Source organism: Terrapene carolina, unplaced genomic scaffold (assembly GCF_002925995.2).
Source record: "Terrapene carolina triunguis isolate 2854851 unplaced genomic scaffold, T_m_triunguis-2.0 Scaffold30, whole genome shotgun sequence".
NCBI lineage: Eukaryota > Metazoa > Chordata > Testudines > Emydidae > Terrapene > Terrapene triunguis.
This window is the reverse complement of record NW_020664381.1, coordinates 5,695,723-5,709,757: the sequence shown is the minus strand read 5'-3', so window position 1 is coordinate 5,709,757 and position 14,035 is coordinate 5,695,723. Positions and strand designations below refer to the sequence as shown.

At 48.1% G+C, this 14,035-nt stretch overlaps 1 protein-coding gene across 2 annotated transcripts in view; it reads left to right on the top strand.

Moving 5' to 3' along the window:
* The window catches only part of MORC3 (MORC family CW-type zinc finger 3), a 55,694-nt gene that overhangs the window by 21,247 nt on the left and 20,412 nt on the right, over positions 1-14,035 (top strand). For both annotated transcript variants that reach the window (XM_024209166.3, XM_024209167.3), the window contains exon 9: positions 8,977-9,074. In XM_024209166.3, coding sequence (XP_024064934.2) covers positions 8,977-9,074 — 98 coding nt within the window. The remainder of the gene's footprint in view (positions 1-8,976; positions 9,075-14,035) is intronic.

Below are 14,035 nucleotides of genomic sequence, written 5' to 3'. Positions count from 1 at the left end.
CCCGACCGGTGCGGCAGAAAAGACTGTCCGGCACCGACCGACGTCGGCACCGCGCCCGCCCAAAGAGCCTCGGCACCGATCCATTTCGCCGGGCCATAAGAAGACCGCTAAGACACGGGACGCTGCTGCCGCGAAGATACAGGCTCCCCCGGTGCCGGGGGTAGAGCCGCGTCCGCAGCTGGACCGCCAAAGACAGGCGGCCACACCGTCGACTCCGGCACCGAGGCCGTTGAGTCCGGTGCGGACTGTTTCACCACCAAGGCTGGTGGTGGAACCTTGTCTCCCTTCCACCCCGGAGACCTTTGCCACGGCGAGAGACCTGATCGCCCTCACGGAGCCGGCGCCGTCGCAACTCCCGGCACCGGTGGCTCCACGCGTGCTGCAGTCCAGAGGCAAGCCTGCCCTGGTGCGCCCACCGTCGCCAGCACGAGTCTCTCGGCACCGCTCCAGATCCCGAAGCAGGTCCCGACGCCGCTCGGAGTCCCGGCGCCGAGGGTCACCTCGGCACCGGTCGTACTCGCGGCCCAGATCTTCCTCGCGGCGCCGTTCAACATCCCGGCACCGCCGTGACGACCGGCACCGATCGGGGTCGAGGCGCAGCTCCCGACACCGGTATGAGCGCCGCTCGGGCTCGAGAGGCCGCTCCCGGTACCACGCCTCCTCCAGATCCTCGTCACGTTCCAGATCGGGATCCCGGCACCGGAGGGACTATCGGCACCGGTCCAGGTCCCGGCACCGTTCGCCGGAACAACGCAGGGACAGGTCCCCGTACGGTCGGCACCGATCGGCACCGTACCATCCGGTACCGACGGCATCGGGTTCGGCACCGCCGTGGCCGTCGAGATCGGCGTCCCGGTCATCTGAGACGGTGGAGCCCGGCCACCTGCAGGAGACCGAGGACCCGATGCAAGGGCCTGCGCATTGGTCCTTTTGGACTCCTTGGGCCTACCACCAAGCTCAGGGAGCTCCCCTGTCGGCTTCCCGCTCTGGCCGTTCGGACACCAGGGCCCCGGAGTCTACCATCTCCCGCCCTCCTCCAAGGGACGTGGAGGCTCCAGTGCCCGCACCTGCCGAGGCCCCTGACCAGGGGGCAGGAGATGCCCAACACCAGGAGCACCGGGAGCAGGACCAACCATTGGACCCCTTGCCACCGGGGGCATCTTCCTCGTCCTCTCCTGATGAGGCCGTAGCGGGCACGTCGTCCATCGGGCCGCCCCCGATAGACCTTCGCGCCCACCAGGACCTACTGCGGCGCATGGCTCGCAACCTGGACCTCCAGGTGGAGGAGGTTGCGGAGGTCCATGACCCGATAGTGCAGATCATCTCAGCGGATGCTCCATCCAGGGTGGCATTACCGCTGGTCCGCACCATCCAGGCCAACGCCACTACTATCTGGCAGACCCCGGCCTCTATTCCACCCACGGCCAGAGGGGTTGAGAGAAAATACTTTGTCCCATCAAAGGATCATGAGTATCTGTACATTCACCCCCAACCGTGCTCACTGGTGGTTTCCTCAGTGAATGCACGGGAGCGCCATGGCCAGCAGGCCGCTGCGCCCAAATCGAAGGACGCTAAGCGCTTCGATTTGTTCGGCCGCAAGGTGTATTCGGCTGGCGGACTGCAATTGCGGGCAGCGAACCAGCAGGCGCTACTGAGCCGCTACGGCTTCAATATGTGGTCCTCGATGGGGAAATTTAAAGAACTGGTTCCCCAGGACTCGAGGGACGAGTTTGGGGCCCTGGTAGAGGAGGGCAAGCGGGTGGCATGCACCTCCCTACAGGCGTCCCTCGATATAGCGGACTCGGCCGCTAGGACCCTGGCGTCGGGGATAGCAATGCGCCGAATCTCCTGGCTCCAGGTGTCGGGCTTGCCTCCGGAACTGCAGCAGACCCTGCAGGATCTACCATTTGAGGGCCAGGGCCTCTTTTCGGAGAAAACAGACTCGAGGCTCCAAAACCTGAAGGACTCTCGCACAATGATGCGCTCCCTGGGGATGCATGTCCCAGGGCCTCAGCGCAGGCCCTTCAGGCCGCAGCCTCAGCGTTTCTACCCTCCCCCGCCTCGTCCAAGACAGGACTTTGCTAGGAGGCGGGGTCGAGGTGGTAGGAGAAGGTCGACCGGCCCTCAACCCGGTCAGAACCAAGGCCAGTCTAGGCCACCTTCAGGGCCTAGACAAGCCTTTTGAAGGTGCGGTCGAGGACGGCACCACGACCGGTACCCAGGATCCGACTCCCCCTTTCCGGGACCGCCTCTCCCGCTTCCACCGTGCTTGGTCCCGTATAACCTCGGACCGTTGGGTCCTTCGCACGGTGGAAAGGGGATACGCCCTCCAGTTTTCCTCGCCCCCCCCCTCCCCGTCCCTCTTCAGGGACCCTTCTCACGAGCAACTCCTTACACAGGAGGTTTTTGGGCTCCTCGCTATGGGGGCCATAGAGGAGGTTCCATCGGAGCTAAGGGGCAGGGGGTTTTACTCCCGCTACTTCCTGATACCCAAGTCAAAAGGGGGTCTAAGGCCCATCTTAGACTTGCGCGGGCTCAACAAATTCATAGTAAAGTTGAAGTTCCGCATGGTATCATTGGGGACCATCATCCCTTCACTGGATCCTGGAGACTGGTTTGCCGCCCTCGACATGAAGGACGCTTATTTCCACATAGCGATTTATCCGCCTCACAGGCGCTTCCTGCGATTTGTAGTAAACAGGGGGCACTACCAATTCGCAGTCCTTCCCTTCGGCTTGTCCTCGGCTCCCAGGGTGTTCACGAAGTGTCTGGCAGTCGTCGCGGCCTTCCTTCGTCGACAAGGGATACAGCTGTTCCCGTACTTGGACGACTGGCTGGTACGCGGCCGCACCAGAGACCAAGTGCAGGCCCATGTCCACATAGTGACACGCACTTTCCACGAGCTGGGCATTCTACTCAACAGAGAGAAGTCCACTCTAATACCAACTCAAAGAATAGAGTTCATTGGAGCAATCCTGGACTCCAGACATGCCCGAGCCATACTGCCAGACAGCCGCTTTCATACCATTTCAAGCGCCATTCAAGGACTCAGGGCCTTTCCAACTACCACCGTAAGGACATGCCTTGCCCTCTTGGGCCACATGGCCTCGTGCACCTACGTAACCAGGCACGCCAGGCTGCGACTTCGCCCATTGCAGACTTGGGTGTCATCGGTTTACCGTCCTCATCGAGACGACCTGAGCATGGTGGTCACGGTTCCGACCGCAGTCTTGGCCTCCCTCACATGGTGGACGGACCGCACGGCGGTCTGTGCAGGAGTACCCTTTCACGCCCCACAGCCCTCCCTCCACCTAGTTACGGACGCTTCATCTCTAGGATGGGGCGCTCACCTGGGGGAGCATCATACCCAAGGCCTGTGGTCGGCGTCCCAACTAGCCCTGCACATCAACGTCCGAGAGCTGATGGCAGTGCGCCTGGCTTGTCAGGCTTTCCTCAACTTCCTACAGGGCCGTTGCGTGCTGATTCTCACCGACAACACCACGGCCATGTTTTACATCAACAAGCAAGGCGGAGCCCGCTCATCTCCCCTATGCCAAGAGGCCATTCGCCTGTGGGACTTTTGCATCGCCCACTCGATACATCTCACGGCGTCATTCCTGCCTGGAGTCCAGAATACGCTGGCAGACCGTCTCAGCAGGTCCTTCCAAACGCACGAGTGGTCGATTCGCCCGGACATCATCTATTCCGTTTTCCAGAGGTGGGGGTTTCCCCAGATCGACCTGTTCGCATCTCGGGCCAACAGGAAGTGCCAGGCATTCTGCTCCCTACACGGACGAGCCCCGGGCTCTCGGTCGGACGCCTTCCTCATGGCGTGGAAAGACCATCTGTTCTACGCCTTTCCCCCATTCCCGCTGGTCCACAGGGTGCTGCTCAAGATCCGCAGGGACCATGCACGGGTAATTCTGGTCGCTCTCGCTTGGCCGAGACAGCACTGGTACACCACACTTCTAGAGCTGTCAGTACAGAGGCCGATCACGCTCCCCTTGAGTCGGGATCTCATCTCTCAGGACCACGGCCGGCTGTGTCACCCCGACCTGCAGTCGCTCCACCTCACGGCGTGGATGCTTCATGGTTGAGTCGCTCAGAGCGCCAATGCTCGCAAGCCGTCCAACAGGTCCTGCTGGGAAGTAGAAAGCCCTCTACGCGGACCACTTATTTAGCCAAGTGGAAGAGGTTCTCCTGCTGGTGTGAGCAACGAGCTACGTCTCCCTCGCAGGCTCCTATCCCCTTGATACTGGACTACCTCCTGTCCCTCAGACAGCAAGGCTTGGCGACATCCTCAATTAGGGTTCACCTCGCCGCTATTTCCGCTTTCCACCCAGGGGAACTCACGTCCTCGGTCTTCTCGAACCCGATGGTCGTTAGATTCCTCAAGGGCTTAGACCGGCTATACCCACAGCAGCGACAGCCGGTTCCAACGTGGGACCTCAACCTCGTCCTCTCCAGGCTCACAGGGCCTCCGTTTGAACCTTTGGCTACCTGCTCGCTCCTGTACTTATCTTGGAAGACAGCCTTCCTGGTAGCCATCACCTCAGCACGACGCGTCTCGGAACTCAGGGCGCTGACATCCGAGCCCCCTTACACGGTGTTCCACAAGGACAAGGTGCAGCTTCGCCCCCATCCTGCCTTTCTGCCAAAGGTGGTGTCACCTTTCCACGTGAACCAGGATATTTTCCTCCCGGTCTTCCATCCGAAACCGCACGCTACTCGTCAAGACCAGCGTTTACACTCTTTGGACGTACGCAGGGCCCTGGCTTTCTATATTGACCGTACAAAGCCATTTAGGAAGACGACGCAACTCTTCGTTGCGGTGGCCGACCGGATGAAAGGCTCACCGGTCTCTTCTCAGTGCCTATCCACTTGGATCACGTCCTGCATTCGTGCTTGCTACGACCTGGCCGGTGTACCGACGCCACGCCTCACCGCTCATTCCACGAGGGCCCAGGCCTCCTCGACTGCCTTCCTGGCTCAAGTACCGATCCAGGACATTTGTAGAGCTGCAGTGTGGTCATCGGTCCACACATTTGCTACTCACTATGCGCTGGTGCAACAATCCAGAGACGACGCTGCTTTCGGGTCAGCGGTTCTGCACACAGCAATGTCTCACTCCGACCCCGCCACCTAGGTGGGGCTTGGGAGTCACCTAACTGGAATGGATATGAGCAAGCACTCGAAGAAGAAAAGACGGTTACTCACCGTTGTAACTGTTGTTCTTCGAGATGTGTTGCTCATATCCATTCCAAACCCGCCCCCCTTCCCCACTGTCGGAGTAGCCGGCAAGAAGGAACTGAGGGGGGCGCTGGGTCGGCTGGGGTATATATCCAGCGCCATAACGGCGCCACTCTAGGGGGCTCCACAGCCGACCCACCGGGTGTTGCTAGGGTAAAAATCTTCCGACGATCGTGCACGCGGCGCGCACACACCTAACTGGAATGGATATGAGCAACACATCTCGAAGAACAACAGTTACAACGGTGAGTAACCGTCTTTTCTCTTTTAGATTTTCTTCCCGGGGGACATTACCTACCAGTTCTCAGAGTATATTTAAAAAAAAAATAAAGGCAGATTTTACATCCATTGTCCTTATAGAATTATAGAAATTTAGTCCTGGAAGGGACCTCAAAGTCATTAAGTCCAGTCCCCTATGCTGTGCCAGGACCAAGTAAACCTAGACCATCCCTGACAGGTGTTTGTCCAACTTGTTTTTAAAAGCTTCCAATGATGAGGACTCCATGACCTCCCTGGGAAGGCTATTCCAGAGTTTAACTTCCTTTGTAGTTAGAAAGCTTTTCCTATCTCCCTTGCAGTAGATTAAGCCCCTATTTGTCCTACCTTCAGTGGACGTGGAGAACAGTTGATCACTGTCCTCTTTATAACAGCCCTTAACATAATTGAAGACTCTCAGGTCCTCTCTTAGCCTTTTCTCATGACCAAACATGGCCAGTCTTTTAACCTTTCCTTATAGGTCAGGTTTTCTAAATCTTTTTATCATTTTTGTTGCTTTCCTCTGGACTCTTCCCAATTTGTCCACGTCTTTTTTCCAAAGTGTGGTACCCAGAATAGGACACATTACTCCAGTTGGGGCCTCACCAGTGCCTAGTAGAGTGGGATAATTACCTCCTGTGTCTTGAATGCAACAGTCCTGTTAATACACCCCAGAATCATATTAACCTTTTTTGCAGCTGCATCACATTGACAACTGTTTGTGGTCCACTGTAACCCCAAGATCCTTTTCAGCAGTACTACTACCTAGATAGTTATTCCCAATTTTGTAGTTGTGATTTGATTTTTTTCTTCCTAAATGCAGTTCTTTGCACTTGTCTTTATTGAATTTCATCTTGTTGAATTCAGATCAATTCTTGAATTTGTCAAGCTCATTTTGAATTTTAAACCTGTCCTCCAAAGTGCTTACAACCCCTCCAGCTTGGTGTCATCTGCAGGTTTTATAAGCATACTTTCTACTCTATTATCCAAGTCATTAATGAAAATATTGAATAGTACCAGATCTAGGACTGACCCCATTGGCATCCCAGTAGATATGCCCTCCTAATTTGACAGCAAACTGATAACATTTGGATACAGTCTTTCAACCAGTTGTGCACCCACCTTACAGTTATTTCATCTAGACCACATTTCCCTGCTTTGCTTATGAGAATGTCATGTGGAACTGTCAAAAGCTTTACTGAAATCAAGGTATATCACGTCTCCTGTGTTCCTCCATCCCCTAGGTCAGTAATCCTATCAAAGAAGGAAATTAAGTCAGGTTAGCATGATTTGTTCTTGACAGATCCATGCTGACTATTCCTTATAACCCTATTCTCCTTCACGTGCTTATAAATTTACTGTTTAATAATTGCTCCAGTATCTTTGCAGGTATTGAAGTTATGCTGATGGGTCTATAATTCCCCAGGCCCTCTTTGGTTTCCCCTTTTTAAAGATAGGTACTACGTTTGTCCTTCTCCAGTCTTCTGGGACCTCTCGTGTCCTCCAGGAGTTCTCAAAGATAATTGCTAAGTGCTCCGAGATGCCTTCAGCTGGTTCCTTACGTACTCTAGCATGAATTTCAGCAGGCCCTTCTGACTTGAAATACAGCTAACTTATCTAAATATTCGTTAACCTGTTCTCTTCCTATTTTGGCTTGCATTCCTTCCCACTGGTTGTCAATATTAATTGTGTTGAGTATCTGGTGGTCATTAACCTTTTTAATAAAGACTGCAACACAATAGGCATTAAGCACCTTGGCTCTCTTGATGTCATCAGTTATTAGCTCTCCTTCTCCGCTAAGTAGAAGATGCACATTTTTCTTCTTTCTCTTGGTCCTAAGGTATTTAAAGAACCTCCTCTTATTCCCTTTTACGTGTCTTGCCAGGTGCAACTCATTTTGTGCTTTACCCTTTCTGATTTTTGTTTCTACATACTTATGCTGTTCTTTGGTGTTCCTCCTTATCAATTTGACCATGTTTCAACTTTTTGTAGAATTCCTTTTTGATTTTCAGGTCATTAAAGAGCTCCTGATGGAGCCTTATTGGTCTCTTACAAAGGAAAGATAGAATAGTATCAGAATAGTTTGCAGTTATGCCTTTAATATTATCACCTTGAGGAACTGCCAACTCTCCTGAACTCATTTTTCCCTTAGCTTTTCTTCCCATTGGACTTTACCTATGAGTTCTCTGAGTGTGTTAGTCTGCTTTTTTGCTAACCAGTAGAGTATTTAAAATGTTGAACATGTATTTGAGGGAGGTGTGAGGTGAGAAATAGAAACAACAAATAATTGCCTAGTTAATTTATTAGCTACCGAGTGTTCTAGAATAGTAATATCTGAAAGAAAAGTTTTATATATTGTCATCTACATCAAAGATAATTGGAAGTTGGAATTTTCCCTTGCCTTTTATGTCCCTATGCTGCTGCTTTTGCTCCTTTCTTTCTTTAGAATGATGAAATCAGCATTTCATGATCACTTTCACCCAAATTGCTTTCTGCCTTCAGATTCACAGCCAATTTCTCCCTAATGGTCAGAATCAAGTCTGAAATGTTTGTCCCCATGATTACTTTTTCCACTTTCTGAAACAAAAAGTTTTAAGAACTTACTGGACATTTTTTGTTTTGCCTGTGTTACTTTTCCAACAGATGTCTGGGTTGTTCACGTCCCCCATAAGTACCAGATTTTGTGTTTTCGATATTTGTTTTGTTTTAGAAGTGCCTCATCCACTTTGTCCTCCTGATTTGGTGGTCTATAATATACCCATACTATGATGTCACCCTTATTTTTCCCTCGGTTATCTTTACCGAGAAACTTTCAACTTGTCTGCCTCTCACCACCTTCTGGACCTCAGAACAAGCGTATATATTCTTGATGCATAATGCTACATCACCTGCCTGTCCTTCCTGAACGAATTATACCCCTCTATACCAATAGTCCAGTCATGAGATTTATCCCACCAAGTCTTTGTGATAAGCTAATTTATGTACCAACACTTCCAGTTCTTCCTGTTTATTCCCCATACTCCTTGCATTTGTGTATAGACATGTTGAGCAGATTCCCCCACTGATATCCCTCTTGTTGCTCCAGTGACCCTATTGTAATTTTCCATGTCTTCCTCCCTTCCCCCGAACATCTAGCCCTCTGTTAATATGGGTTTTTTATACTTATGCGCTTTTGTCACCTGCCCACTTTGGACCTATTTTTAAGCCTTCCTTTATCCACATTGGGTATGTTTTCACCCATGATAGGTACAAAATACAAGACAATTCCATTTTTTTTCAAGAGGAACTACATGTCAAAATTAAATTTTATAACTTCAGCTCATGTGGCTTGTAAACTTTTCCGACAAACTTGTTGCTAAATTGAATATATCTGTAAAATCCAAACTACCAATAGTCTTTTTTTCCTTTTGTGTATAGGAATGTTTCAGTATAAAAGTTGGCATCTTTTTCTAATTTCTGTATTTTTTACAGGCAAACAACATGGGTGTTGGTGTAGTTGGGGTTATAGAATGTAACTTCCTAAAACCAACTCATAATAAACAAGATTTTGATTATACCAATGAATACAGGTGAATATATATGTATTTTATCTAGACATATTATAAAATGAGTTTACAGTGGGTGTATTAAATACTTTTCCTAGCATGCTATTTTCTTAGCTATAAAATGTCAGTTTTTTCCTAAGTATTGTATAAGTACTTTGTAATCTGAAATTGTCATGAAATACTACCACCACTTTGGACAGTAAGTGCTACCAAATTGAAAACAAAGGCAGTAAATTCTGTTTTAAAAAGTTACTTTATCTTTCAAACACCTTCATGCTTTTCTCTTTAAATGCTTTTTTCTATTGGTAGAGTTAACTGGCTGAAAAGCTGAATTCATATGCTGTATGTGTGTTTGAGGGAGGCGTGAGGTGAGAAATGAAAACAACAAATAATTGCCAAGTTAATTTATTAGCTATTGTGTGTTCTTTAATAGAAATATCTGCAAGAAAAGTTTTATACATTGTCATCTACATCTGAAGATACTTTGGAGTTGCTATTTTTCCTTTTTACATGCAAAGATAATTAAGTAATTGACTTATTGGAGAGTGTATTTAAGGAGTCTCAAAATTAATGCCTTAGTTAAAGCTGTAAATTAGAAATTTGTCCATTTTAAAAGTAAAAGTTGACTCATCCTTTTTAAAATTCTGAGATACAGCTTTCCTGTTTCTCTGCCAGGCTGAGCAATATCAATCACCTGTAACCGAAGGAAATGGATAGGTCATTAGAATGGGAATTCTGTTAAATCTTCGAGAGATTTGGCACATGAACCAGAAAGTAAGCAGCTCAGATTGCTCAGCAGCGTAGGGTTGTGGTAACTGGGATTTGGAGCTGCTCTGTAATAATTTATGAATAGTGCATGTTGACCTGATTGGGATGTTTTTTGTATGGATACAGTGGTTTAGCATAATGTGGGGATGAACGGAGAACAAGCAGGAAGGGAAAAAATGGCTCAAGATAAGCCACTTGTCTCGTAACTACACAAGTGTTTGACAGTTCCAGGACAGAAAAAGGCTTTTGATCACTGGGATCAAAAACTCAAAAAGAACACTCTTGAAAGAGGGAGGGTAGCTCTTTAGGGGAACTAGACTAAAACCCCGGATCCTTCTGAGGGTATCTGAAGAAGTTAGGCCTGCTTAGCTTACCTTCAAGGAAGAAGTACAGGTACCTGAACTCACTTGTACCTGTTAAGTAAGTATAATTGAGCCATAGGATACTGTAGTCCAGGGCCTGGTCTCAAGAATTGGAGAATTGCAGAATCCCACCTATTGACAAAAGGACAATCATTTGATTACGCTCATGGTTAAATGTTCAAGAGACCAAATAACCAGACTTACCCAAATGTATTGTCTAAAGACAAAGCAATACAATACGTGAAGGAGACATACATGCCTTCTTTCTGAGAAGCAATTCTTGCACAGAAAATGTGCTTCTAAGATAGCTTATCAGCTAGTAATCAGGAAGTTTAGACTTGAAATGAGATGAAGGTTTCTAACCATCAGAGGAGTGAAGTACTGGAATAGCCCTCCAAAGGGAGCAGTGAAGGCAAAAAACATATTTGGCTTCAAGACTAAGCTTGGTAAGTTTATGGAAGGGATGGTATGATGGGATAGTCAAAGATCAATTGCCAAAATTAGACTATTAGCGGTAAATATGCCCAATGGCCTGTGATGGGACACTAACTAGGGTGGGATCTCAGTTACTACAGAGAATTCTTTCCCGGGTGTCTGCTGGTGAGTCTTGCCCACATGCTCAGGGTTTAGCTGATCGCCATATTTGGGGTTGGGAAGGAATTTTCCTCCAGCGCAGATTGGCAGAGGCCCTGAGGGTTTTTCGCCTTCCTCTGTAGCGTGGGGCACGGGTCACTTGCTGGAGGATTCTCTGCACCTTGAAGTCTTTAAACCACAAGTTGAGGACTTCAGTAGCTCAAACATAGGTCAGGGATTTGTTACAGGAGTGGGTGGGTGAGATTCTGTGGCCTGCGTTGTGCAGGAGGTCAGACTAGAAGATCATTGTCCCTCCTGACCGTAAATTCTGAGTCTATGAGTAATATTTGTAGTATGATTTTACAAGTTAAAGCTTTTTACACATCACTAAAATCCAATCCATCAGTTTGTAACAGTTCTTTAACTTGTTTTGTTCTATTCTTATTTCTGATTTGACTAGTACTTTCCAAACCCAGTTGGGTGAAGAGGTGCATCCCAATCTGTACTAGGACCCACCACTCTTTGTATTTTAGCTTAACAGGCTTCCTGTTTTCTAATGGCAAAGCTGACTTCAGCTTTGCAAAATGTTGTGATTTTATGAACAGAATTGTGGGGAGAGCATGATATATTCAGTTAACATAACTTTCCAACACTTTTTGTATATGTAAACAAACTGTGTGGATAATACCCGTTAATGGGATGTATGCAATCTCTAATATATTTGTATTGAGTAACGCCACAAGATAGGTAAAGGCACAAGGCCTAACACATGAGGGGGTTGCATTCAGAGAGACCAGATTGGGAACAGAGATTTGGGTAACCCTTTACAATGACAGTAACTTTCTCAACTTTTATCTAAAATTGTGCTGCTTATATTTATTAAACAGTGGATATATATTTTTCTCTCATTTGAAGAGAGTTTGGGAGACTTCAGAAATAATTCACTTAACTGACAGGTGAATGGTAAATATCTAATGAAAAATATTGAAATAAATTTAATACACTAGTACAATTTTATATGAAGTAGTGTTATCTTATCCGCCCCCCCCCCCAACTTCTCCAATGACACCTAGCTTTTGTGCATCTGCTCCCATCACCCTATGAAGTCTGCTTTCCTTGTCCTCCCTTAGGCTTCAACCCTGCAACTGAATATGTTCTGGAAAACCTGTGTCTGCATGTAGGGGCTCTGTTGACTTTGGTTATGATGTCAGCTCTATTCCTCCTTTACTGTCTATTCTTTGTATACCCATAATTGTTCCTACTGGTCTCGTCTGTATTTCCTGTTAGACAAGTATTTTCATTTTACAGGTCATGTTTGGTCTTGTAGAATCCTTTGTTCGTTTGGTCCAAATCCATCCTACTTAATTCATGTACTATAACTTTTGCTCTGCCTTGCTTATTCCCATGTCTTTGCCTCTTCAGTTCACTGGCTTCTTATCCATTTTGCTCTGCTACTTACTCCTGCCTTCCAGTTTGCTTCCTTCCTTCATGTTATGATTCACTTTTTTGTGGCTGTCTACATTTGTGTGTTTCTTTCTAGACCTCTCTTTGGAACATTCATTTGCTCTTCTTTTTCTGACTTTAAATCTTTAAATCCGATCTCAAAACTTCTCTTCCTCTCTGTCTGTTGTGATCTTGCTGAGGTACTTTTGCATGTGACTTGACTATCCAAGATTGTTGAATAACAGGCTCAATTGGAATTGATTAATCATAGATGTTCAATCAGAGCAGGGCCGGCTCTAACTTTTTTTGCCGCCCCAGGCAAAAAAGAAGAGCGCCGCTCCGCCGCCGAAATCCCCGCCCCCCAGTGCCGCGTGCCCGAAGCCCTGCCGAGCACCGCGCAAGCCCCGCCCCCTCCCAGCGCCGCACCACCTGAAGCCCCGCCCCCTCCAAGCACCGCGCCGCCTGAAGCCCCTAACCCCTCTGAGCGCCGCGCCACCCTAAGCCCCTGCTCCCCCTCCGAGCGCCACCCTAAGCCCCTGCTCCCCCTCGGAGCGCCGTGCCGCCCGAAGGCCCCCCCCAAGCGCCGCACCGCAGAAACAAAAAAACCCTCCAGCGCTGCCCCTACGAACCAAAAAAAAAAAAAAAAAAAAAAAAAATTAAATAAATAAAAACCCGAGCGCCGTGCCGCCCCAAGCACGTGCTTGGTGGGCTGGTGCCTGGAGCCGGCCCTGAATCAGAGATTAGTACAGCACTGTACAGAATACAGAAATAATAGATACATTACTACCCTAGCTGTAAGGTAAAGATCTGATGCTGTGTCTCTTCTTCACTGTAACTGGTGGGATGCACAGTTTCATTCCTCACCTAAGTTCCAAAACTTCTGTTGTTATATAGGGATTTTAGGCCATAACCCCTCTTTGCCAAAAACACCCTCCCAGAACCGTGTTCTGATGTCATTTCTTATGTTCTGATCGGATTTCCTTTAATATCTGTACATTCTTAGTTTACCTGATTTATGTGTGAAGGCATAATTTTTTACAGCTGAGGACCAACATTCTTCAAGATAATATCTCTCAGTGAGTTCTTCTTCCCCCATAAGCATTCTTCCCTGTTGATTCCCCAATAGGAAACATCTGCTGTAACAATATCCCTCAGCAATCCATTTTATATATGCTTATGTAAGCATTATATTATATTATAACATTTTTTTAAAAGGAATGGTTTCCAAGAATATTTGGAGTTTTATAGACATGGAAGCACCACGGATTATTAGATACATCCTAATGCATAGAATCATGAATAGGGTTACTTATAGGTCAAGGACCAGTATTCTGGGCCTTAGAATTCCACATACTTTTTATGATATTAACTATTCTTTAGAATCTGTTAATATGTAAATGAATCAATATACAAAAAAGAAAAGGACTAAAAGGGCTAATATTCACGAGCAAGTACTAACAGGACTATCAAATGGACTATTTAAATTATTTTTTTAATAGCTGTATTGTCTTATCTGTCACCATCCTTTTGAATCAAAGGCTATTTTCTTCAACTGCTGCTATTTCTACCAACTGTAATTATACTTTGGCCTAAATTTTCACCACCACTGTGAGTGTTTGCCCAGACTCCCTCATACCTAAACCAGAGACTCATTCCCATAGACCGGGGCGGGCAAACTTTTTGGCCTGAGGGCCGCATTGGGTTTCAGAAATTGTATGGAGGGCCAGTTAGGGGAGGCTGTGCCTCCCCAAACAGGCAAGTGTGGCCCTGCCCCCATCCGACCCCCCCGCCCCGCTTCTTGCCCCTGATGGCCCCCCGGGACTCCTGCCCCATCCAACC